Source organism: Chlorocebus sabaeus, chromosome 20 (genome assembly GCF_047675955.1).
Source record: "Chlorocebus sabaeus isolate Y175 chromosome 20, mChlSab1.0.hap1, whole genome shotgun sequence".
In the NCBI taxonomy this organism is placed as follows: Eukaryota; Metazoa; Chordata; class Mammalia; order Primates; family Cercopithecidae; genus Chlorocebus; species Chlorocebus sabaeus.
The window spans coordinates 87,926,076-87,952,659 of NC_132923.1; the positions used below are offsets into that span (position 1 = coordinate 87,926,076).

Sequence of the window (26,584 nt, forward strand, 5' to 3'; positions counted from 1 at the left end):
CATAGAAACAGAGAGTAGAAAAGTAGTTGCCAGAGGCTGGGGATGGGAGTTGGGGACAGGAACATGTTGGTCGTAGGGTACAAAGTTTCAGTTAGACAGGAGGAATAAGTTCTGGAGAACCTTTGTATAGCATGGTGACAATAATTTTACTTGAGAATTGCTTAGAGAATGTATTTTGAATGTTCTCACCACAAAAAATAATACGGGAGAGATATGATAATAGCTTAGGTTATCATATCTGTCTCTCACATACCTTTTTTTTGTTGTAAGGGCATCCAAGATATATTCTTAATATATCTTAGGTAGTTCTTTATAGCCATGTGAGAATGGACTATCATACTACATATCATATAATTTAACAACCTGAGTGTATTAAAACATATTATACACTGTAAATATATACAATTTTTATTTGTCAATTATACCTTAGTAAAGTTGAGGGGAAAAAATTTAAATAAAAAGTAAATGAAATTTGTTTTAAAAGAAGACATGGAGGAAATAGGAAAGCATTGTATATTGAGGAATAAAGATCAGCCTGGCTAATCAGGAACTTAGACTCAGAGGGGAGTGGCAGCAAGCTTGGAGGCTGTACAGGCAGACAGGGGCAGCATGATCACATTAGGTAGTGTATCAGTCTGTTTTTACATGACTATAAAGACTGAGTAGTATATGACTACCTGAGACTATAAAGACTGGTAGTATATGCCCTCGCCCAAGGGCAACAAAGTTAGACTCTTGCCCAGGAATTCCAGGCTTAAGAGGCAAAATCTCAAACTCCTGAGCTCAAGCAATCCTCCCACCTCGGCCTCCCAAAGCGCTGGGATTACAGGCGTAAAGCACCGTGCCCAGCCAAGAATAACTCCTTTTGAAAAGGAGGCAAAACCAATGTGGCTCTGTTTTCTCAAAGCCTCATGGGGGATCTTGCCTAGCTTTCTCTGAGGGTGAGAAGAGTATCTCTTCCTAAGTAGAGGAGGTCCTGGGACCCTTCTACCCTCTGCAGCATCTAGGAATTAAGGGATCCAGAAGAACCATTGGAAAGAGGCCCAACTCTTGCACAGTGGCCCAATCAGTGCCTTTGATGAGCAAAGCTCATCATGCCTTGTGAGAAGTGACATTATCGATTCTCAGGGAGGATAAAAAGTGGAAAGGAGGAGATCAGAGAATCTTTAAACTCTGGTGGGACTATATTAATGCTATCTAGATGTGTATTTCCAACTTTAGCTGGAATCCATCTTTGACTGGAAACTTTGAAAGGGGCCTTGTTATTTAGGGAAAACATTTCATTTGGTACCAATTCAGGCCTAAGTGGATATTCCCAGTGCCACTAAAGTTGGTGAACTGAGAACAAAAGAGGTGGTTATCCCCTGAGAGTTTAAAATGCAAACAGAGCCAAAATCTTAATCCTCAAGAGATACATGTGAGAAGTCAGTTTTCACTATGTGAACTATAATGAATGAACAAGATAATGAAAAACCAAACCCACTAAATCATCTTTTAAAAGAGGAATTAAAACAACAGTTCAATACCATATGATGCCTATTATAATCACAAAAAAAAATTTAAGTTATGATCCCACATGCTGGCAAGGCTAAAGTAAAATCTTTTTCTCACACACTATTCATGGAAGTATAAACTGGAGTGATCCTACCAGAAAGCAATGTGGCAATATGAACAAAGAGTAATAAAAAGGTACACACTTTTAGACCCAGGAATTTCGCTTGTGAGTATTCATCTTACCTATGTTACCCAAATGAAGGAAAAAAAACTATATTCAGGAAGATGTTTTCTGTGATGTCATTTATAATAACCAAATAATAACAGCCTAAATGTTTTATATTAAAACATAAGTAAACTATACACTTTCCATAAAAGGAACATTATGAAGTATGTAAAATAACATTTACAGTGACTATATAACAGTATTGGAAAAATTCTTATGATATAAACTAAAAATAACAGAATACACCAAGTCACAACATCATATTAATGCCATGATTATATCTTTGTTTTTAATATGTAATTATTACCTATGTATCACAAACACAGATACTTAGACAAGGGCTAGAAAAAAGCATGGAAAAAAATGAGAATAACTGTTGGTCACTAATGATCATGGAAATGCAAATCAAAACCACAAGACGGTATCACCTTACTCCTGCAAGAATGGCCATAATCAAAAAATAAAAAAATAATAGATGTTGGCATGAATGCAGTGAAAAGGGAGCACTTCTACCCTGCTAGTGGGAATGTAAACTAGTACAACCACTATGGAAAACAGTGTGGAGATTCCTTAAAGAAGTGAAAGTAGAACTGCCATTTGGATCAGCAGTCCCACTAGTGGGTATCTACCCAGAGGAAAATAAATCATTATACAAAAAAGATAATTGCACATGTATGTTTATAGCAGCACAATTCGCAATTGCAATAATGTGGAACCAACCCAAATGCCCATCAATCAATGAGTGGATAAAGAAACTGGAATGTATATATGATAGAATACTACTCAGCCTTAAAAAGGAATGAATTAATGGCATTCGCAGTGACCTGGATAAGATTGGAGACTATTATTCTGAGTGAAGTAACTCAGGAATGAAAAGTCAAACGTTATATGTTCTCACTCATAAGTGGGAGCTAAGCTATAAGGATGCAAAAGGATAACAATGACACAATGGACTTTGGAGACTCAGGAGGAAAGGGTGAGAAGGGGATGAGGGATAAAAAACTACAAACAGGGTGCAGTGTATACTGCTCGGGTGATGGGTGCACCAAAATCTCACAAATCACCACCAAAGAACTTACTCATGTAACCAAATACAAACCTGTTCCCCCAGTAACCTATGAAAATTTTTTTAAATGTAAAAAAAAGAAAATATTGAGATATTGAGATTTTATATGTATTTTTCATTTTTTATTTTGATATCATTGGTATAATTATTAAGTGATACCGTATACTATAGTTAAAGTATTTTTAAGGGCATGGGCTTCAGAATCAAAAGCTCAGTTTAATCTTAGCTCCATCACTTACTGTCTGTATGTCTTTGGGCAATTTAATTAACTTCTTTGAGCTTCAGTTTCCTTATCTCTAATATGGAGTTAAATACCTGCGTTATGGTACAGAAATGTGAGGATAAAATAAGTAAACATAAATAAAGCATTATTTGCATAGTAGATGTTCACTAAAGTTTTTTATATCTTTTTTTTTTTTTTTTTTGAGATGGAGTTTCACTCTTATTGCCCAGGCTGGAGTGCGATGGCACGATCTCGGCTCACCGCAACCTCTGCCTCCCAGGTTCAAGCAATTCTCCTGCCTCATCCTCCATAGTAGCTGGGATTATAGGCATGTGCCACCACGCCTGGCTAATTTTGTATTTTTAGTAGAGATGGGGTTTCTCCATGTTGGTCAGGCTGGTCTCGAACTCCCGACCTCAGGGGATCCACCCACCTCGGCCTCTCAAAGTGCTGGGATTACAGGCGTGAGCCACCGCGTCCGGCTAAAGTTTATTTATCTTAATGAACTTTTTAAGAACGCATTTGTCAATTTACAAATGTGTATATATATATGTATATTAAAAAATTGAAATAAATTAAAAATATATTAGGAGACTTAGGCAAGGGAAAGTAAAAGCAGTTCAATAAATGTGAATTTCCCTCACTTTTCCAATTCTTGTCTATACAAAGTGTAAGGGAATTTTAGAATATTCTGGCTGCATTGTTGAGAAATCAGAGATAAATAATGCTTGTTTTTCAAAACTTCTTTTTCAATAACAAAGAAAGAAAAGAAAGAGACATCTTTTTCATTACATGCTACTTCTAAACACAGGCAAGCATGCTTGTGTGCACAACACACACACACACACACACAGACCCCTTTCAACAGATTTCAAGATGTGTCCCTGGAGATCCAAGAAAACATTTTTGTCTTTTTTTTTTTTTTTTTTTTTTTTTTTTTTTTAATAATGAACACATTTGCTTTCTCCATGTAACAAAAGGTATCATTTTGCTTTTAATTATGGGTTGTTATTATGCATTGCTTTTATTTGGCATAGATGTTTGTTTCAGGAAAATTAATTTAGACAGTTCCATTTTTCAAGCAACAATACCTTCTGCCCCAGGCTTACAAAGAACAATTAGATCTGGATTCTTTCCCCATAATCAAGCTGGCAATTTTTTGTAGAAAGTCTTGGTCAATCAACATGGAATAGAGCTTCCATGAGAGCCAGTCAAATGCAGAAAATAGACTTTTATGGCCTGGCACTTTTACTTCCTGGAGTATATATAGCTCTGATATCATGAAGAAGCATTACTCCAGCTGGGCAGGAATACAGATTAATGTTGCATCACTTTCAGTGCCAGAGTTTTATTTTGAATGTCATGATATTTTTCACAGGAACTCCACAGTGTCGTGCAATTCAGCAAACATGACTGAGAGCCTGCTATGTGCCAAGTACAGTGGTAGGAGCTGGAGATACCGATCTGAATCACAGTGTCCTTGTTGGTAAAAGCTCACAGTCAGATGACTCAGACAGATCATTGTAATACGCAGTGATAACATCTATGGCCAAGGGTAACACAAGGTGCTGAGTGAGCCTTGAGGAGGTACCTGATGGAGCCTGCAAGAACAGAGGGAGCTTCCAGAGGGTGATGATGTATGAGCGAAGTCATATATAAAGAAAGGCAGGAGGAAAGCTTTCCAAACAAGGGGTCTTGGAATTAAAAATTAAAGTCTTATCAGACTATACCATTTACCAAGAGGTTATGTGTCAAGCACTTAGCTAACTACTCTACTCATAGGTGAGTTTTGTTAAACCCATTTCAAAGTATTTAACTGACTTGTCCATGGTCACTTAGACAGTGTGTGGCAGAGGTAGGTTCAGAGAAGGTAAATTGTTGATTCCTACACCAAGTTGGTGGCAAAGCTGGGGCCAGAACACACAGCTCCTGGCTTCCAAGTGTTCCTGATCCATTTCATTCAGTCTATACCACAGTTCTGTGTGGAGTCGCTGTGAGCTACTTGTACAATTGCTGAATCTGAAGGAGAATGGGAACCAAAAAACATGTTATTGAAAACTTACTTGAGTGTGATAGGATCTTTTTAAAAGTCACAGCTGCCAAACTCTTCCACCCAACTACAGACTGACCTTGATACTCTCAAAAACTCTGAAGGTTTCATACTTTAATGTTTTATCTTTAAAAAGATAATTTTATATTGTATCCTATTACTATAGTAATATTTCTTGTAATATGAAACTTCCGAGTGAAGTTATATTCTAGTTTGTATTCCGTTTAATCCCCATTTTAGAGATGCGAAAATGAGAGAGAGATGAAGTCATTTGTTCAAGGGCTGTAGTGCTGGTGAATGTGTAAGCTAGGACTTGTCCGATAGTCTGTTTTTTGCTCTGATCTATGGACCAGAGCTGGGGCATCTTATTCTGGCACAATTGCTCTCTCTGCTACCATATTTCACCTATCTCTGTGCTTCTAATCTTTATTTAAACAACACAGGGCAGTTCAGTCACTGGTATTTCACTACATGAACTGGGGCAAGTCCTACCACCCTATAGGCCTGAGCATACCCTTCCTAAGGACACTAAGGACATGAATTGTGAGTCATGACTTTGTACCTAGTATCATCTAATTTTGCCTATCCTTATTTTTTTTCTCCATGTTTTTAATTGCATTATTTTTATTTTGTTGCATTTCTTTTGTGGTAAGATCTTCAAATTCTTTTTTTGGAATTAGTAGGTTATAAATAATCAAATATGTAAAGAAACAACAGAATGTGGTGTTTCAGAGAGATTTCCTGATAGTCTTAAGACTATGTCAAGCATAACAGACCCATTCTTGGAGACAGAACGTATCTAGGGCCTCATCGCCAACCTAGGTTTCTTTCCTTTTGCTGTATCTACATTAATTACCACGTCTAAAAGGAGGCACTGTTGGTAAATCTTCAGTTAAAACAGCTTGAATCAAATAACATAACTTTGGAATTCAGAACTAATTACTAACTAAATGGTTCCCCTTCCTCTACTTCCCACCCCACTACCTTGCTTTCTTTGACAAGTTTTTCTGGGCATTTGTTCTTTTCTAGGCACTGGGTTATAGACATAAATCCTCTTTGTCTACCCTATTGAAGGAGAGAAACAAGTAAACAGTATAGAACAATATGGCAGGTGACTTTGAGCAGATCCCTTTCCTTCTGTGGCCTCAGTTTACTTTTCTTTAAAATAGTTGGGCTAGTGGATCTCTAAAGACCCTTGCTGTGACATCCCAGCAGTGTGTGATGCATGCTGCATCTTAACTTCCTTAATAATGAAGAGTAATCATAGCACTGAAGTATCATTTGAAGTCCTAGAAGTCATATCTTAATTCTAAAGTTTGATTCCACAAAAAGAAATGTGACTTATTCAAAACATAAAAATAATTTATAGTCATGAAACTTGCTCTGGCAATAAGCTAAAACATTACATCTGCAGCAAACTTCTCAAGGCCCTATCAGGGAACATGTATTAAAAACTATCGATATATGAAAAATATTCAGTTCCTCATGTTGGAAGAGAAGGCAGAGGGTGGCGCATGAAGAGAGAAGAGGTAGACCAATATGTAAGCACCTAACTGTAACATAAGACATGTTCGGTAATCACTGCCTAGATGCTGTGGGGCCCGTGGATGCAATGGGTGGGCATTTGTCAGCTTTGAGCACAACCTACTGTCACTTGAAATACTAGTCTGTTCTTGCAGGTCCCCACATGACCTTGTAAGGCTAAAGCAGAGAATTACTGCCCTAGCGTGTAATCTTCTAATCTTCTGACTCATGACTGGAACAACCTTCCTCTCGCTGTCTCTTGATGCCTAGGTCTTTCCTCCAGAGCAGAGGAAAGTGAAGTTCTCTAGCGCAACCCCCATCTGACGGTGTAAGGTTTTAGGGTGCGGCATGTTTTATTTTTCTCCAGCAGGAGTAAGGGTTTCAGCTGTTTATCCAGTCCTCTTTAGGAACGTGATCGAGGTTTCTGTATTCACTCGCCTAACACATATCTAGACAGAGCCCACACTGCTAGGAGACTTAAACACTGTCCTTTTGCCATGGAGCTTAGAGTGTAATGAGAATAGCATTAATCAAATATAAACACAAGTTAATAGAGAATTTGAAATTGTGAACACTATGGAGGAAAAGTACAAAAGATCACACTTGAGTTGTAGCTTCTTTCACTCCCTTGTGCAGAGGCTGCTCCAGGTGTGTGGTGTCACCCACGGCAGTTCATGCTGCTTTTCTGCCTATAAACCTACGAATAAGCCAAGATTTTTCCCTCATCCCTCACAACTAACTGCTGTCACGACTAATGGAGCATAGGCTTCAGGGGCAATCAGTATGGGTTTGAGTATAGGTTTTTCCACTTAGCAGCTGTGACCTTGAGCAAGTTTCTTCATTTGTAAAAAAGGGCAACAATACCTGCTTCAAACGGCTGTTGTGAGGATTGGCACATACAAAGTGCTCAGCAAATGGCAGCTGCTTCAGTCACGGCAACTATTAATTCTACTTGCAAATTGTCTTTGCAGTTGGATATGTTCCTCTCTATTTCCACTTGCCCTGCTTTTGTGCAGGCCGCCAGAGGCTGAACTACGATGCTCCTTTAAGTTACCCTGGGGATGAAAGACATTTGCACGCCTGAATTTTCCAATAAAAGAAAGTTACAGGAGCAGAAACTACTCTGGAAAATATATTGAAGCAATCCCACATGTGCAGCCCAGGTTTTGTTGGCCACCCCACTCTGCTTCCCACTGGGTTATAACCCCTAGTTGTGGGATTTTATTTCAGCCTTGAGTGATATCCACTCTTGTCCACTCTCTCTCTGAGTAAAACGCTAAAGCATTTTTTATTATTCTGATGAGGGTAGGTCCTGGAAAGGGAGGGTGAGCCTCGGCCACTGTTCATGTTTCCCTTGAAGGCAGTGAGGTTGAAAGGTGATCAGGTTTGGCATCCAGATATCAGTCAGTGGACCAAGGTAAAGCTTGAGCGATACTTTGAACCCCCGTCAGAGTACTTTTTCCCATATTTTTCTTGGGAGCACTTACCACAGTTAAAATAAATTCATATTGTATGATTATTTGCTTAACATATCTGTCTTCTATCTGTCTAGCTAGCTCTTTGAAGGCAGGGGCTGTGTCTTTCTCACTCTATCCCCAGCAAGATGCCTGGTACATACATAGCAAAAGCTTCATTGGTATTTGTTGAATGAACAAATAAATAGATGGAGAGTCATAGAGTTGAGGCAAGGTGTTATCTGGGAAAGCCATGTTGCCCATCAGTTGTTCAGCAAAAGGAGAGGTAGAAAGAAGATCTTGTCAAGGGCAGGAGCCAAGGTTGGAAGCAGGTAAGGTGATGGTGCACAGAATGGTCATGCATCTGGAAGGCTTGGGGGTGGGCATGAGCTCAGGGCCTTGAGATACTGTTTCCCAAATTTCAATGATCCCTGCTTTCTTTCCTCACAGAAGCAACGAGCCCCTCCCCACTCCTTCCTCCAGCCAGATGAGAATCAGTCTGCTACATATCATACTGACTGACATAATTACAGGCCCCACTTTATTGTCTGAAACTTGGTTCTGAAAATAATAGGTATTTTTGGTTTGTTTTCCAAGTATGTAATATTTGGATGTAAATATTATAATGTACAAACTGTTTTTTCAAATAACACATACAACTCGTGGAGATTTTTGGCACCCTCCTTGAATGTCAAACTAAGAAATCTAGTCTTTCCCAAAAATGCTACGGGAATCATTAAATTTTTCAAAGAAAAGAGCAAATTTAATTTTAGAATGATCAGTCCTATAGCCAGTGAAGAGGCTAGATTGGAGTAAGAGAGATTAGAAGCAGTGAGTTTGAAGAGAGGCCTGTCCCACATAAAATATATCTAGGAAGCAGGCTACGCTTGGGGATAGGGCAGGGAGAGGGCATGGGATCCCTAGATGCCTAGCAAGTTACTATGACTCGGGGAGGGAATGAACTGAGCAGAGAAAGGAGGGGTTACAGGAAAGGAAAGGGCTTGAGCCCTGAAGCCAAATGTGTGCCTATGCCCCTAGGGCCCCTGTTTCTGGAGAGTGTTGATCCCCACGTCCTCCCCCTGATGGCTGGCTTCTGGAGCGACAGGAGAATGCCTGGGGATTACTGGTGCTCTTATTTAAATCATCTCCAGTCTATGCCGTGAAAGACTGACTTTTCCCCAAATAGCTATCTTGCACAAAACACAGAAAGCAAAACAGAACACATAATCAGTGACTATTCTCTTCTACCACGCAGAACCCCACACATCAAACCAGCCACTGAGCTCCCGGAACAACACGTCCCTTCTCATTCTGGGAGGTAATTGCAATGCAGTCGTGACCAAAACGAAAAGTCCATTTTTAACCATAGACTCGTAACTACCCATCAAGATGAAGAAGGCCAAATTCTCTGTGGCCCAATTCCTGGGTCCCCAAGACAGAAACAGAGTTTTCACAAAAATTATGGGGGCAGTGCGTGAGTGTTGTATGAGTATGTTGATGTGTGCCTATTAGAAGACAAGGGCTAAAACTAAAGACCTCTTTTGGTGACCAATTCAGTGGGACCCTGTTTAGTTGCCATCCTGGGAGCAAGTAATCACCAAATCTGAATTGAGCACTATCTGTTGGTCAGGTGCTAGGGTAGTCCCTGAGAGGAGAGAAATAAACAGGGCATAGCCCCTGCCTTCTGGAAACTCATACAACCACTAGAGACGATGGAGGAGTGAGGCGGTCTCGGAAATATAATGTGATGGTGCTCTGATGAGGAAGGACAGGGGAAGGACCTGATCTAGCACAGCCTTGGCAAGTTAAGCAATGCTTTACAGCAGAAGTGGCATGAGTTAAGAGCCAAATAACAAGCAGGAAGTAGTTAGACAATTCCTCACTAGTTTGGGTATGGGATTGTTGTTCCAATTAGGGGCAATAGCATGTGCAAAGGCAAATGACGAAAGCACAGCAAATCTGGCAACCAGAAGTGGTTGATCATAGCTGGAGCTCAGAGTCTGGGAGGACAAGAAATGGAAGGCAGAAGTCAGGTTATACAAGTCTTTCAATAGCCACCTAAGGCTAAGACTTTGTCTTATAGGACTCCTGATGAGTTTTAAGATGTGCATTCTAGAAAGCTCACTCCAGCTGCAGTGTGGAGGATGACCTGGAGGAGAGAAGACTAGAGCTGGGAGATCTTTAAGAGTCTTAAAGGGTTAGGTACCAGATAGTGAGAAGCCCAAAGGCTCAGCCTGAGGTGACACAGAGCTGTAGCCAGCACTCAGAAATCCTAGTATTCAACCAGTGCATTTCCCCGTTCTGCCTCTTGCTCCCCAGTTTAGAGTGATTCTTCCTTTTTCTCTTTGCTTCTCCTTCCTGTTAGTCCCCTGGAGGTTGGTGTACACTCTCTTTTTATGGCTGAGTACCTCATTGCCAGCTAGCTTAAGTAACTTGCCTAGGATAACAGAGCTCAGAGGTTATAGAATCAGAATTCACCTTTGTCTGTCTGATTTTGAATTGAGCACTCTTCAGAATGCTTTGTGTTTTGTTGTTGTTGTTGTTGTTGTTGCTTTTTGTTTTTTGTTTTTTAATGCTCTCTGTAACTGCAGTCATAGGGGCTTCAGATATGAAAAAATAAGAGTATCTTCTAAGTTGAATATTGCCTGAAGAGTCTCCCGGATTCAGAAGCCTTTATCTATATTGGTAGGCTGCAGTAGCTGGGCTTTTCAAACTGGCTCTTTGTGACAAAATAAGCAAGTGTTTATCCTGTTGGTATCTTGTTGATTAATGCTACCTTCCCTGAAAAGAAAAAGATTACAAACAAAATCACAGTTGTAAGATCAAATGTATTAGCTATGACCATAAATATATGTGACTTATACTCTCCTACTTCAAAATAAAGATGCAGCCTGGGATGAAAAATTATATGAACATAATGTTGCACAAGTTTAGAATTGTACTTCATTTATTATATATAAACACAATATCATTAAATGTATATACATAGTGAGAAAGATGATAAGAAAATACACCAAAATATTAACTATGATTCTCTTTCAGTGGTAGGATTTCATTACTTTTCACTTTTACTCTGAATTTTCTGGAAATATTCCCAGTTCTTGCTTGCAGTTGACTCAAAGTAATTTTTCTACTTTTACTCTAAATTTTCTGGAAATTTGGAAAATGACAAAAATCAGCATGTGTGATTTTCATAATTATGAAAATTGTAAAGATAGGTTCTTAAATTAGGACAACTATAATTTTCAGAAGAATAATTGAATCCAGAAAAGGTCCAAAGTTCTTTGGTAAGGTGTCTAATTAGCCCAGCTTTTAGGACTTCCACCTTTGAAGAAGTCCACTGTGACTAGAGGTGGGGTGACATGGTACTAATATAACAGCATTCACTCGATGCATGGGGGAATAATGGATAACTCCTGGAGCAAGGGTGCTGGTGGACAATTCCTTAAGCATCCACTACAGATACTCTGGCAATCCCTGGATACCCAATTTAGAGGTTACTCCTGTTGACCTTAGAATCCCCACCCTCCATTGTCCTTATGAGGTCATACTCAGCATTCACCACACAATGGTTAAGCAAAGAAATTTTTGAATTTCTGAATGTCCATGGGGTACCATGTTTATGAGGGAAGGCTGGATGCAGGAGTCATACACAGCCAGGAGTCCATATATCTACTCCTGATTGACCCAACACTGGCATACCCACATTCCTTCAGCAGTCCGTAGAATCCCACACAGGCACACTTGGATACATTCCCCTCCATCCAAATGTGGAATTCTTTTGTCTGAGATGAATGTCCTCACTCTGACCCCAAACACACACACACAGACAAACACACACACACAACCACTACTATACATGTGAAGGCTCTGCCTTCCTTAGACTGTAGCTTTTGGTCAGCAAGTGGTTCAAGAGTCATCAGGCCCTGCCTGCCTGTTAAATTTGCCACCGACCTTACTGGCTTCATGTCCTCCCTATCCTACCATCCATATTAAAGGCTCTTATCTCTTTCAGTTGGCAACCAATTATAATAATTTGGTAATTCTTTTTTTTTTTTTTTTTTTTTTTTTGAGACGGAGTCTTGCTCTGTTGCCCGGGCTGGAGTGCAGTGACCGGATCTCGGCTCACTGCAAGCTCCGCCTCCCGGGTTCACGCCATTCTCCTGCCTCAGCCTCCCGAGTAGCTGGGACTACAGGCGCCCGCCACCTCGCCCGGCTAGTTTTTTGTATTTTTTAGTAGAGACGGGGTTTCACCGTGTTAGCCAGGATGGTCTTGATCTCCTGACCTCGTGATCCACCCGTCTCGGCCTCCCAAAGTGCTGGGATTACAGGCTTGAGCCACCGCGCCCGGCCAATTTGGTAATTCTTTATGTCCAACGTACCCCTGTCTGTATATAACTGATTGTGCATTATTGGTGAAATTCTATAAACCATGTGCTCTATTTTTACAAATGCCACACAGTTTTCATTGGCAATCTCAAATGATTGTGCCTGCTAGACTAGTAAGGAAAATTTTCACTGTCATTTCAGTCCTTTTATTTTTGAATGACTTTGAGGGAATTATTTAAATATTCCAGTTTCTTAGCTAAAAATTGTTGCAGAGTCATTCTGGAACATGCACTTTTGTTTTCGTTTGCATATAGAACATGCAGGTTTTGTAATTCTATTTTAAGAGCTAGAGGTTAAAACAGCCTACGCATATCTGCTTGTGCCACTAGGTGGTGCACACATATGTCAGTGATCTGTAGGTTAAAGGGGCTTATCACCAGGTTAGTGTTAATTTATCACCACAGAGGTGGTACCAATAGTAGGAGCTGTAGGCGTCTGGAAACAGAGTAATCCTCCGGGCAAGAGTAAAGAAAGGAAACCCTCCCAGAGGAGATGGATTGACAGTATTCCTGGCTACAGAAATGGCAGGAGCAAAATCTTAAAGGCAAGAAACCCCAAAGATGTAGCAGGGGAAAAGTCTTGGAAAAGAAAGAGCATGTTTACTCTCCATGCTGATTAATTTCTAATCAACCGGCTTACTGCAGAGGAGTAACAGCATAGATGAAACATTTATTTGAGCTAGATGACATCGAACATTCCTTCTAGACCTTTGTTCAGGGAACTGGGGGTACACAGGTGAAATGACATAGCACTGTCCTCAAGTAGGATCAGTGAGAAAGACAAACAATGAAGACAGTACATGATACTTTCTCCTGGTGAGAAAGACAGTACATGGCAAAGACAATGAAGACAGTACATGATACTGTCTTCCTTGTCTTTCTCACTAGCATCCTCCTTGAGGATGCTAGTGAGATAGCTTTGCAAGATGCATTGGAAGAACAAAGCGTGAGATTCTGCTCTGAGGAAGGGAGATAAGGTGGTTAGGTTTGGGAGGTGGTGTTCAAAGAAGACTTCATGGAAGTCTTGAGAAGTGAAGAGATCTTCAGGAAGATTTCAAGATGGTAGACAAATGATAGCATAAGCAAAGGCATGGAGGTTTGAAAGGATAATGTCTGTGGATTTGGGGACTAGTTCAGTTGAGTTCAGCAAATACTTACTGAGGGGTACTCTGTGACATGTACTGATTTTACTAAGATTAATAATGGATGTTGTAGGCCCTTAAGATGCTCCTCATCTAGTGAGGCAGACTGATACACGCATAGAAAATCGCAATGTGAGAGGATAGTTGAAAATGTGGTCCCTTTTAAATTCTAACTATGTCCTTTGAGTCCCCAGTGTGCTGGCTACAGGTTCTCAGGGAGTTCTACACCAGAAGAGGGAGCCTGTAAGCCCACTACCTGGTTGCATTTGGCTCCCTGTCACTGATGGCATTTCAGTCTCACTTGCTCATTTTAGAGTTGCAAAGTTGGAGGCCAGAGACGGAAAGCCAGGACACAAGCCCAGGCCTGTCTGACTCTGTCAGGTTTTCTTCCCCTTTTTCTTTAAAGAATCCTAGGCATAGAGTTGCCATTTAGCAATACTTCTTAACTAGAAAAAAATACATTTCAGACAAATAGGCCATCTTCACCAACTGTGACCATCACAAAGTCAAGTGTATGTAAAAAGGACATGATGGATTCTTCCCTTATGTATGAAGAAAGTGCCAAGCCACATAGGTTGACCTTGGCAAAGGCAGCTTAAGCCAGATGTCCCACTGGCCTGGTTTTGTGTTAGAGAAGGAAGAAGGTCTGGCTCCAGCGTTCCTTCTAGCCCACATGCATGCGTGGGTGTTTCATATCAGTGCTAGGATATGTTCTTACTGTGTAGATTAGTGACATCTTAGAGTTGCATTGTTTGCTTGAAAATGTCAACTGGAATGAGTTATGAGTTGGTAGGAAGACAGGTCTGTGTGATTGAGAAGGCACCGGAGGGATCTGGAGCTCCTTTTACGTACATGAGAAGTCACTGAAGCAAGGGATAGAGAAATCTTACAGAGATTTTGACTGAAACAGATCAAAGTTAGTGAAGAAGGAGGGTGACTCTGAGGAGAGGGAGATTTGAGACCAGGTCTTATGAGTAAAGGACAAAGGACCTGGGAATATTTAGACTGGAGAGAAGGCAGTACAGATCTTCTTCAGCTCTCCAAACTATTGTCATGGACTGAAGTAGCTAGAAACAGTGATTGTGTCATCAGGAAGCAGCTTTTAACCTTGCTCAAAGTAGAGCTATCTAACCAAAAAAAATAAGTGGTTGGTTCTCTACCAAGAAAGAAGATGAAACAGAAGCAGTTCATACCTGGTGGAGACATTGAGGAGGGAGTCCCTGACCTCGTGGCAGGTCAAATCTCTGAGCTTTAAATAAGTAAAATTCATGAAAAAGTAAGAGGCATCTTATATAAACCAAGGACCAGATGTTCTGTAATAACAACATCAATACTACATAGATCTTTTTATTGAGAACCTTCTAAGTGCCAGGCATCATGCTAGATGATTTGTATGCATTGCCATATTTTGAACTTTAGAACCAGAATCAGAACTGACTAAATTTTAATCCTGACCCTGCCATTTAGTGAAGATGTCTTGGACAGACAGTTTCTACCCTCTAAATATCATGTCCTCTCCTGTACAATTGCCAAGAGTATGAAAAAAAAATTGATACATAAAAGTACTTAGTACTGTGCCTGATCTACAGTTAGTACTTTAAGAATGTTTCTGCCTTCCCCTTTCTGCTTCAGCAGAATTTCAGGAAGCCATTCTTGGATAGAGGCAAGATAAAGAGGGAAATGCAGGGGAGGTAAAATATGGCAAGGCCTCTGCTGCACAAAATACCGGATGATTGAAAGCTCCTGTAATTTGTAACCTAGAGCAATGACTCTCAAAATGGAATTTGTTTGGACCGCTTTTAAGAAAACAGAAACAGAGATTTCCAGTATTATTTACAAAAAATCAAGTGTAGGAAAGAGAAAGAGGTCAGCAGGAGGACTGGGACTAAAGGAACGCTGACTCAAGTCTTTGAGAGGGCTGCTCACCACTTCGCCAGCTGCAGCCTCCTGTACCCACTTCTCTACCCTCAAGTTTTCATGGCATCCAGTCTAGGACATTAGCTGTGCTGTGATACGGAACAGGCCTTTTGAGATATTAATCACCTCAGCCCTTGGGGTAACCAAGGCCAGTTGCTTCCAAACATAAGCTGCCTCATCTCTATAGCCTAGTGTGCTAGACAAATATTATTCTGTGTGAATATTGTGTGGTAAAAGAAAGGGTAAGGATTCAGTTAGAAAAGGAATGGTTGGTCATCGCTAATTGAAATTTTTATACCATTATGAGCAGACTTAAGAATGAAACCAATCCAGAAATATCTTGGTTAAATAGGAGTATCTAGAGAGTGGCAGTACCACAGGCACTCAAGGCAGAGAGCATTGCCAATATATCAGACACTCAACCAGTGCAGCCAGTATGAGAAAAGGGAAATCTAAAGCTATCTGGTACAGAAGAATGAGCCCATGACTGGGAAACTGGAAAGGGACCTTCTCTGTGGCTCTAGGTGAGCCACATTCTGCTCAGGGCTTCATTTGCCATAAGTATGGTATAATTTGACTGAGAGACCTCTAAGCTCTAACCACCTATGCTTCCAAAGACAAACAAAAAACCCATTCATCCCCCTTTGTCTCTAGGGTACAAACCCTCTCTGCAGAATTGGAAGTGAGTACCACATTCACTATGATTTACCCTGCAGTATGTCCAAACATCCTCCTTGCATGTCTGCCCTGACCTGCTAAGCACAGTTTTGACTCTGGCTCAAATCAGTGCCCTCACAGTGTGTTTTCTTTTGCAGCAACAACGACAGCTTGACCTCCTGACGATAACCAGCCCTGGTGAGTAGGTGTGGCCCTTCTGCCTTGGCTTTTCCCTTATTTCCTGAATGATGCCTTGTTGCCTATCCAAATGCAATTCCTGCCCTTCTCTTTTGACTTCCTGAATGAACAGCAGAACTCTTGTGCCATGAACAATTCTTCTCCTCCCCACCCTCTGCTCCACAGGCAGTTGATTTTCTCCCTGCCAGCTCTGTGTTGCCTCTTCTTCACTATGGATGGCAGGGCTGATACTCTGGATGTTGCTGCATATTCTAGGGTGACGTTCTCTCCAAATCACTCACTGGACTCAGGTGTCAAGGAAGTGTCCTGGTCTGAGAAATAAGTTTTAGAATCATGTGGAATGGAGAATCTGCTTGGAAGGTGCCATGGAAAGAAGGGAAGATGGCTCATAAGATTGGGCCAGTCTGGGAAAGTGAGCAGGTTTGGTTGGCTGTGTAGAGAGTCAAGATGACTTTTGTCTCTCACTTTTAAGGGAAAGTCAGGTCCCCCCAAAAAACTGTGACCATGACCATGGGATTAAAAGGTCTTTTTTTCCCTCTATAGCTGACATCTGTCCTAGGAGAGGCTGAGCAATTTCGTTCTTTCAGAGAGGTATTTTACTCTGGTTTGGAAACTTAAGGCAAAATTGGACAAAATGAGATACTGTTCTCTCTTATGGTCATGGGGATGATGGTGCCAGCAGGGTTAGTGAGCATTTGAGAGTTGATGTGGTGGTTATCTTCATCCATGGGTGATATTCAAAATATTTAATAGCCATCTGCTATGCTAGCATTAACACTTTGGTTACTGGACTGTGGGGAGATGGGGTCCTGGAGGAGGAGCTAGTGTGGCACTGTGGTCATACGGCAGGTTTGTGGGTCTCAGGGGATGACTAATTACTAATAAATGTGGATATGTTTCAATATGTTAGTAACCAGCATGGCTGAACTACGTCAGCCCTTCCTTCCACTAAGCCTACCATACTGTATCCATGGGCCAGTGCCTCACTTTCAAAGAGACTGAGATATTGCCCTCTGCAGTCACTATCCTAGCAATTATCTTGTCTATGTAACTAGGCTATAGAAAAGTGACTGCACCTCTAAGGTGCAGTCACTAGTTTGGGTGACCTTACTATAGCTCTATACCTGATAGAACTCTTTGAGCTTGAGACTTCAGAAGGAAAAAGATAGAACTAGTTCGAAAAAAGTTTACTCTACTCTATAGAATGATCTACATTTAACATATATATGATTAACATATATAGAAATTCCAAATCATGGGCTGGCATGACTAGAGTGGCTCACTTGTATGACCTACCAATTCCTCCTAAGGTAGTGGTGAGGGATTATCTACGTCCGATACAGTTTAATTGCTTTTAATTGTGTCCTGTTCTACTCCACAATACACTGTCCATATTGCCTGCTTCCACATCTCAGTTTCATTGGGTCACACATATTGCCTGCTTCCACATCTCAGTTTCATTGGGTCACACCCTGATATGATACCTAAGTGTGAATTGGAGAGAGTTCTTGATCTGTCTTCAGTTGCTTTAGAGGGAAATCTTCAGGCTATGTTAAGTGCATTTCTTTTGTACAACCTCTTTCTGCTCCAAATTACTACTTCACAAATTCAAGCAAAGTAGTTGTGACTCCTTAGTACACTCTGTTTAGACAGCTTTGGGACTGGAAAAAAAAATCAGCACTGCCAGAGTTTTGAGTGGTTCATTATTATCCCTCCTCTTAGAGGAGAAAAGAATACATTCTGGGCCAGGGCATCCCAAAAGGCATGTTGTGGCACACTGGTGTCTTGCAGATGGACTATACTTGTGTGATATTGTGAGATATCAATTCACTCAGCTCTCAGGGACACAGGTAGGACCTAGGGCAATTGAAGCCCCCTAGGTGGTAGCTTCCACTCAGATGTGTCAGACAAATATTATCCATGTGTGCCATGACTTGGAAAGTTTAGGAAGCACCATTGGATCATGCTATTATCTGGATGACTCTATTCCATTTCAAAAGGACTTTCATTCACTATCTTGTGCTATCAAATTCACCCCCATTCTACATCTCACCAGGAGCTGCAGCAGCTAGGAGTCAGCTTGCTACCTCTCTCGGGCTGCCAATAGGAGGTACTGGCTTGTCTGAACTCCTCCCCAGACCATCTTCAACAGAACCGCAGTGTGATGCTGCCAGTCATAGATTAGGAGCCTTCTGAAATGCTGATCAGGAGTTTGAATGCCTTAATCTGCTTGATACCTTCTTTAAAGGCTTATTTTGTTTATTGTGAATAGTTTCTTTCTTTTTTTTTTAAATTATACTTTAAGTTCTAGGGTACATGTGCACAACATGTAGGTTTGTTACATATGTATACATGTGCCATGTTGATGTGCTGCACCCATTAACTCATCATTTACATTACGTATATCTCCTAATGCTATCCTTCCCCCCGCTCCCCACAATAGGCCCCGGTGTGTGATGATCCCCTTCCTGTGTCCAAGTGATGTCATTGTTCAATTCCTACCTATGAGTGAGAACATGCGGTATTTGGTTTTCTGTTCTTGCGATAGTTTGCTGAGAATGATGGTTTCCAGCTGCATCCATGTCCCTACAAAGGACACGAACTCATCATTTTTCATGGCTGCATAGTATTCCATGGTGTATATGTGCCACATTTTCTTAATCCAGTCTGTCACTGATGGACATTTGGGTTGGTTCCAAGTCTTTGCTATTGTGAATAGAGTCGCAATGAACATACGTGTGCATGTGTCTTTATAGCAGCATGACTTATAATCCTTTGGGTATATACCCAGTAATGGGATGGCTGGGTCAAATGGTATTTCTAGTTCTAGATCCTTGAGGAATCGCCACACTGATATGCAGAAAAGAGTAGAGACATAATGAACAGCCATTTATTGCCCACGTGCCAACCCCTTGGCTTTGTCATATCAACATGTGCCTTATATGTCAGAGTCACCTGTTTTTGGAAAAAAAAATTATAAATGTAATTGAGACTATTCTATACTCCTTCCTAGTACATCTTTGTCCCTTCACCCTACAGGTAATCACTGTCATGAATTCAATGTTTTCCTTATCTGTGTATCAAAAAATATAACTGGTATTACTTTACAAATTCCTATGGTATCACGCTATCAATGTCATTCTATGACTTTTTCCCTACTCATGATTATGTTGTAGAGATTCATTTATAGTGATACACATAGCTCTGCCTCATTTATTTTCATTGCTGTGTGATATTCCATATATGATTGAATTACAATTTATCCATTTTATTGATCAGAATTTAGGTTATTTATAGCTGCTTGTGATTGCAAACAATGCTGCTTAGAGCAATTTTGTGCATGTCTCTTTATGTATGAATATGAGAATTTCTCTAGGGAAAGCGATTTATTAATTATATGCATCTTCAAATTAACTACATAATGATCAATTGTTTTCCAAAGTAATTGAACATATTTACTCTTCCAGTAGCAGAATGTGAAAGTTTTCATTCCCCTGCAGCCTTAACACTTAAAATTGTCAGACTTACAAATTTTGCCAGTTGTCATGATGAACATGAAATGATATCTCATTGCTATTACAATATATGTTTCCCAAATTACTAATGAGATAGAGCATCTTTTTGTATCTTTATTGTCCACTTTGGTTTCTTCTGAGAATTGACTTTTCATATCCTTTATCTGTATTCTATTGGGTTGTCTCTTTTTATTGATTTTTAGGAGTTTATTGTTCTGAATATCAATACTGTGTCACTTATATGCATTGCAAACATCTTCTCCCAGACTATAGCTTGTATTTTTAAAATTTTTCCATGATGTATTTTGATGTATGGGAGGTTCTAAAAAATTTTTATGTAGTTCAATTTATCGATCCCTTGTTTTATAAGCTTTACTGTTGTGACTTATTTAAAAAATCCTCCCTATCTAAAGATCATATGCTCCTGTATTTAATTCTAAAATTTCTCAAGTTTTCCATCACATTTGGGTCTTTACTTATCTCATTTAGGACTGATCTTTGTGTATGAAATAAGAATTTATTTTTTTGTGTATATGGATAATCCATTGTCTCAGCACCATAAACCACTAGTCAATCCTTTTTCTACCCATTAGCAATTACACATCTGTCATCTATCAATTTTACTATGTACAAAATCTATTTTCTTCTCGATACTATTGTATTGGCCTACCACACTTAATTCTACATTGACTCAACACTGTCTCATTTATAATAAATTCTAATTTTCATATTGTCTTAATAATTTATGGGGCAATATCCTTTACCTTTCATGCTTATCTTTTGAAAGCAACAATTAAGTGTTTTATATACAGTATAATAATCCTTATATTGTGACAGGTGAATTTAATCTATTTTCATTTATTATAATAACTAATACATTTAGACATATTTCTACCACCATATTTGTGTTTCCTATTTATCATTCACTTTCTTTATTTCTTTTCTGCCTTTTAAACATTTTTATATGTTACCTTTTTTTATTGCATTCTCTGTGGATTTGGATACTATCTATTTTATTTCTAACCTTAACTGGTTATATGTGGATATGTACTTAGCTATACATTTTCTTACAACAAAGTCTACGGTTATTCTGACTTTCTAGCATTCTTTCAGCCACATAAAGGGCCTTACATGCTTTAACCACCTATTCAACACTGTCACCTTCTAGCTATTCTTGTTTAGACTAAGTTAAACTTTTTGCAAAAAGAAAAACAGTATGTTATTATTATTAGCTCATTGACGTTTCCTACATTGTTTATGAATTTTTGCATTCTTTTGTTTATTGTATATCAAGCCTTTCCTATGTTACCTTACCAAAGTGCATCCTTTAATAGCTATTTTAGCGAGAGTCCATGGTAACCCTCTTAATCTGTATATATTCTTGTTTTGACTTCTGTCTGAAATGATAACTTGGCTGGGTATAAATTTGAGTTTGAGGAGGATGTTCCTTTGAACTTTAAGGATTTTTTCTTTGGAGTATAATACCATTTATATAAGTTTAAAAACATGCAAAACAGCAGCACATTTTGGGGGGATACATATATGTGTAGTGATGTAACCAAAATGCAGGTTCAGTCACTTGCCACTTGCAGAGTCCAATTAACAAAAATGAAATCTGGTATAAAGAAAGTGACTTTTAGGCTGGGCACTGTGGCTCACGCCTGTAATCCCAGCACTTTGGGAGACCAAGGCGGGTGGATCATGAGGTCAGGAGATAGAGACCATCCTGGCTAACACGGTGAAGCCCCGTCTCTACCAAAAATACAAAAAATTAGCAGGCATGGTGGTGGATGCCTATAGTCCCATCTACTCTGGAGGCTGAGGCAGGAGAATGGCGTGAACCCAGGAGGCGGAGCTTGCAGTGAGCAGAGATCACGCCACTGCACTCCAACCTGGGTGACAAAGCGAGACTCTGTCTCAAAAAAATAAAAATAAAAAGTGACTTTTAATCCCAAAACTATCTTAGGGGAAGAAGTAGCACTTTTAAAGGAGAATGGCATGCAGGGGAGGAAGTAGGCAGGTTGGGGAGGTCCATGTGCTAGCTCTGGTGCCTTATCTACCGAGCAGTTGAGCTGGTGACTGCTAGTGCCTTCATGGGCAGCAGTAGAGTGAAAACTCCCCAGGTGGGAGAGAGTTTTGTAGTGGGATTTTGGATTATGAATCAACTGTGATCTCTCTAGGCAGTCTCCTGGTGGGAAGGAGTTCCTTGTTGGAGCTTCTAGGCACATAGTTAGATAAATTTGCCCTGTAGAGAGTGTCTGGTGAAGGGGTGGTAAAAGATTATATTTGCATTTCTACAGGGCTAAGTAGGAAGTAGGAAACCAGGGGAATGAGAAAGAAGAGACAGAGAGAGAAAAATAAACTATCTCTTAGAAAAATGGGGGCACACTGTTAAAATCAATTCTCTACTGCCAAGTTCAATTTCATTTTGATGGGATTTGGTTGTCACCATATTCATTCTGGCTACTCCCTGCTGAAAGGAGACATAGTCATTGGGTGTCAGAATGAAACTGATCTATTTGGAGTTGAAAATATTCATGAGTACCAAGACTTATAGATGATAGTTGTTGCATTATGGTGTAAGGTTTGGAAAGTCCCTGGGAAAGCCTGTCTTGCATTCCCATATAGAGGATGCAACAGCAGTAAAATTCACAGTGGAGAAGTATGCCAATTTTTTCATTGTCTTCTGGCATCCATAGTTGCTGATGAGAAGTCTGCCATTATATGATTGTTTTGGTAACCTGTTTTTACTTGGGTAGGTTTCAATATCATTTTTTAATCTGAATGTTTTGCCTTTTCACTTTGTTGGGTCTAGGTGTGAATTTATTTTTATTTATCCTGCTTGATACTCTGAGTATACTTTTCACCTAAGATTTTATGTCTTTCTTTAATTTAGGGAAATTATTGGCAAATTAACTTTTCAAATACTGCTTTTATCCTTTATTCCTTTGACTCTCTTCAACAATTTCTACTGGACAAATGCTAGATCCTATTAAGTAGCCCTCCATGGTTCTCAATTGATTTTTCATAACTTTTATTATTTTTGTCTTACTGCACTGTAAGTAACTTGCATTTATAAATTCACTTTTGACAATGTCTAGTCTAGATTTTTTCTGTCTCTTTCAATATTTCAATGACTATGTTTTTTCATTTCCAAGATTTCTAATTTTATTCATATCCACCTGTTCTTGTTTTATTTCTGCCTGTTCTGTTTCATAATTTCTTGTTCAGTTTTAATGTCTTCATTTGTTTCTTTGAACATCCTCAATATGCTTATTTTAAAATCTTTGTTCCATAAAATAAGTTTCATCTGGAGGAAATTCAAGTTCCAATTGTTGATTTTGTTTAATATCATTTTTAGCATTTGATTTCTTCATGTGTTTTGAAATTTTAATTTGTAAGATCACTTTGAGAAGAAAATTTTCTGGTTTTCTCTTTTCTCACCCCTCTAACTCCCACTGTGTTCACATCTCCCTATGTGATGGTTTTTGCAGTTGCCTCTACCCACATCTTCAGTATAGGACCTGGGGAATATTGAGTATATTGCAGATTCAATGACAAAAAGTTAACAGAACCATTGTGTCTGATTCCTGAGTCTTACTTCTCTATACCTACAATGCATGAGAGATATCTCCCAAAAGTTATGCAGAAGCCTTTTTTCCTAGGCTCCTTTCATGACAGGAGAGCCCCACCCAATATCCTTGCTCTAAGCAGAAGCTTATCTCTGATTCCCATCTTCTATAGTGTACTTTTAGTCTCCCTTATCCCATAGGAGGCAAACGTCCGACTGCTACTGCCTTCTTGTACATTCAGATTTCAGCTAGCCAGGAGCCCCAGAACCACTTACCCTTTTGCGTTTCTGTACATTTGAGCTTTCTAGAGATGTCTCCCACAGTGGAGCCCAACAATATAGTTTCATTTCTTTTTTCACATATTGTCCAATATTACTATTTGATGGGAATAAATGGGCTTATTGAAACATGAACTTATTTAGTCATTTGACCCAGAAGTTCAACTATAGGTTCTTCTTTACTTTTTAGAAAGTTGATTTTTCTATAAACTCTTCAGTAGAAGAGAGGCAATATGAGGAAGTACTGTATTCTTTTCCTGTCCAAGTAAAATCCTTACCACCAGACTGAGGAGAGAGACCTATTTTTTGCCCATGTATACACAGCTGTAGATATAATTTTTAAAATGAAATTTGAATGATACCATATAAACTATTTTTATTTGAATATAGTGTGAGCATCTTCCAGTATTATTTAATATTGTCTAAGAGAGAATCTTATATGGCTAAAAAGAATTCTATTATATTTTTAATTCCCTTATTATTGTATATTATTATTGTTGTTGACTCCAATTATTTAATTACAAATAACACCATAGTGAGCATTCCTATATAAAGATTTTGGTCTATATCTCTATTTCTTTAGGAAAAATTCCTAGACTAAGAATTACTGAGGAGAGGTATACGTCATTTACTAGTTGTGACACTGAAGTAACAATTATATCAAATTGCAAAAGCTTACAAAGCAAAGGCTTATTTTTCGCTTTTGGTACATGTCCTTTGTGGATTGCAGCCAGCTATGCTTTGTATCTTTTGTGTTCTAGCAGCCAGGCCAACCAGGCATCCTCTATTGGGTTTCACTAAGAAGCAGACCTTTAGACAAAGACTTTAGTACAAATTGGAGGTGATCCCAGAGACACTGGTAGGGGAGTGAGGAAGTGAGACAGGAAAAGAAAGAAAGCCAAGAAAGATTCATTATCAAGCAAGCTACCACAGAGGGAAACTGGGACTTAATCCCACCAGAGAGCCCATGGAACCAGTGTGGAAGATAAGCTACATAGTTATACTTCTCAGGGACAAAGGAGCAGGAGAGAGGATGGAGGTGTTAATTCCCTGACACTTCTGATCTGCTCAGTGTATGCAATGACCAGATTCCAATGGTCAGAGAAAACCTTCAGGATAGATTTGCAGGTGTCACCAATTGGAAGTTATTCAACACATCCAGAAATAATAAGCTGGGAGAATAGGTTGGATTGTGGGGAGGCACTAGCATTTGCCATGTTAGTCATTGTGACAGAGGGAAAAGGGAGGAATGGGGAGCCATGCCTCTCCCCTTAAAAACTCTTAGAATGGGTCACTTCTGCCAAAATGTCCTTGATCAAAGCAAGGATTTGAATGTATGGTCATATGACCATACATTCAAATGGGTAGATACATGCAATCTTCCTGCAGGGAAGTGTGCTGCAATGAGGATGACATGAATATTTTGCAATGACTAATATACTTTATCATACTTTTAGAAAGATTTTTGTATTCCCACCATCAAGTTAAAAGTGCTGATCATAGCTTTTTTTAATAACAGCTTTATTGAGATATAATTCACATGCCATAAAATCCTTATTAAAGTGATAATTTAGTGGCTTTCAGCATATTTACAAAGTTGTGCAACCATTACATACCACTACCTAGTTCCAGAACATTGTCATGACTCCGAACACAAACTCCATACCAACTAGCAGTCACTCTCAATTTCTCCTTTCCCCAACCCCTGGCAACCACTGTTATAACTTTGTCTCTATGGATTTGCCTATTATGGACATTTTATATAAATCAAATCATACCATATATGGCCTTTTATGACTGGCTTTTTTCTCTTACCACAGTGTTTTCAAGGTTCACCTGTGTTGTAGCATGTATCAGCAGACTTCATTCCTTTTTCCTGCCAAATAGTATTACATTAGATACACCACAATTTATTTTTTCATTCATCTGTCATTGGACATTTGGGATGTTTCCATTTGGGGATTTTACAAATAGGTTGCTATGAACCTTTGTATAAACGTTTTCGTGTGGGCAGATGTTTTTAATTATCTTGGATATGTACCTAGGAATGGAATTGCTGGTCATATGGTAAAGTTTACAATAAAGATTTTGAGAAACTGCCAAACTGCTTGACAAAATCATTGCACTTTTTATATTCCCATCAGCAGTGGAGGACAGTTCCAGTTTCTCCACATCCTCTCCAACACTTGTTATTATCTATCTTTTTATTACAAAAATCCTAAAGGGTATAAAGTGGTATCTCATTGTGGCTTTAATTTGCATTTTTTTAAATGTCTAATGATAACAAATGTATTTTCATGTGCTTGTGGACCCTTTGTATTACTTCTATGGAGAAATGTCTATTCTAATTATTTGCCTTTACCCATTTTTTATTGGACTGTATTTGTCTTTTTATTGCATCTGAGAGGTTTTCAGAATATATATTCTGGATACTATTTTTTCAGATGTATGATTTGTAAATATTTTCTCACCTTTTTATGTGCTGTCTTTCACTTCTTTATTGTTGTTCTTTGAAGCAAAAAGTTTAATCTTGATGAAGTGTATCCATTTTTCCTTTTGTTGTTTATGCTTTTTATATCATATCTAAAAAACCACTGTTTAACTCAAGGTTCAAACTGTACTCCTAGTCCCTCTTCTTTTTTTTTTTTTTTTTTTTTTTAGACAGAGTGTTGCTCTGTCATCCAGGCTGCAGTGCAGTGGTGCAATCTTGGCTCACTGCAAGCTCCGCCTCCCGGGTTCACACCATTCTCCTGCCCTGCCCATATCTATGCTCTCTTCTAAGAATTGTATAGCTTTATCTCTTACATTTAGGTATTTGATCCATTTTGAATTAATGTTTTTATATTATGTAAGGTAGGAGTCTAACTTTACTCTTTTGCA

The 26,584-nt window shown here is 39.2% G+C and overlaps 1 protein-coding gene across 6 annotated transcripts in view; it reads left to right on the forward strand.

Annotated features, from left to right (window-relative positions):
• The window catches only part of LOC103224854 (AGBL carboxypeptidase 4), a 1,478,618-nt gene that overhangs the window by 1,122,853 nt on the left and 329,181 nt on the right, over nucleotides 1-26,584 (forward strand). For all 6 annotated transcript variants that reach the window (XM_073007314.1, XM_073007316.1, XM_073007315.1 and 3 more), the window contains exon 6: nucleotides 16,300-16,339. In XM_073007314.1, the coding sequence (XP_072863415.1) occupies nucleotides 16,300-16,339 (40 nt within the window). The remainder of the gene's footprint in view (nucleotides 1-16,299; nucleotides 16,340-26,584) is intronic.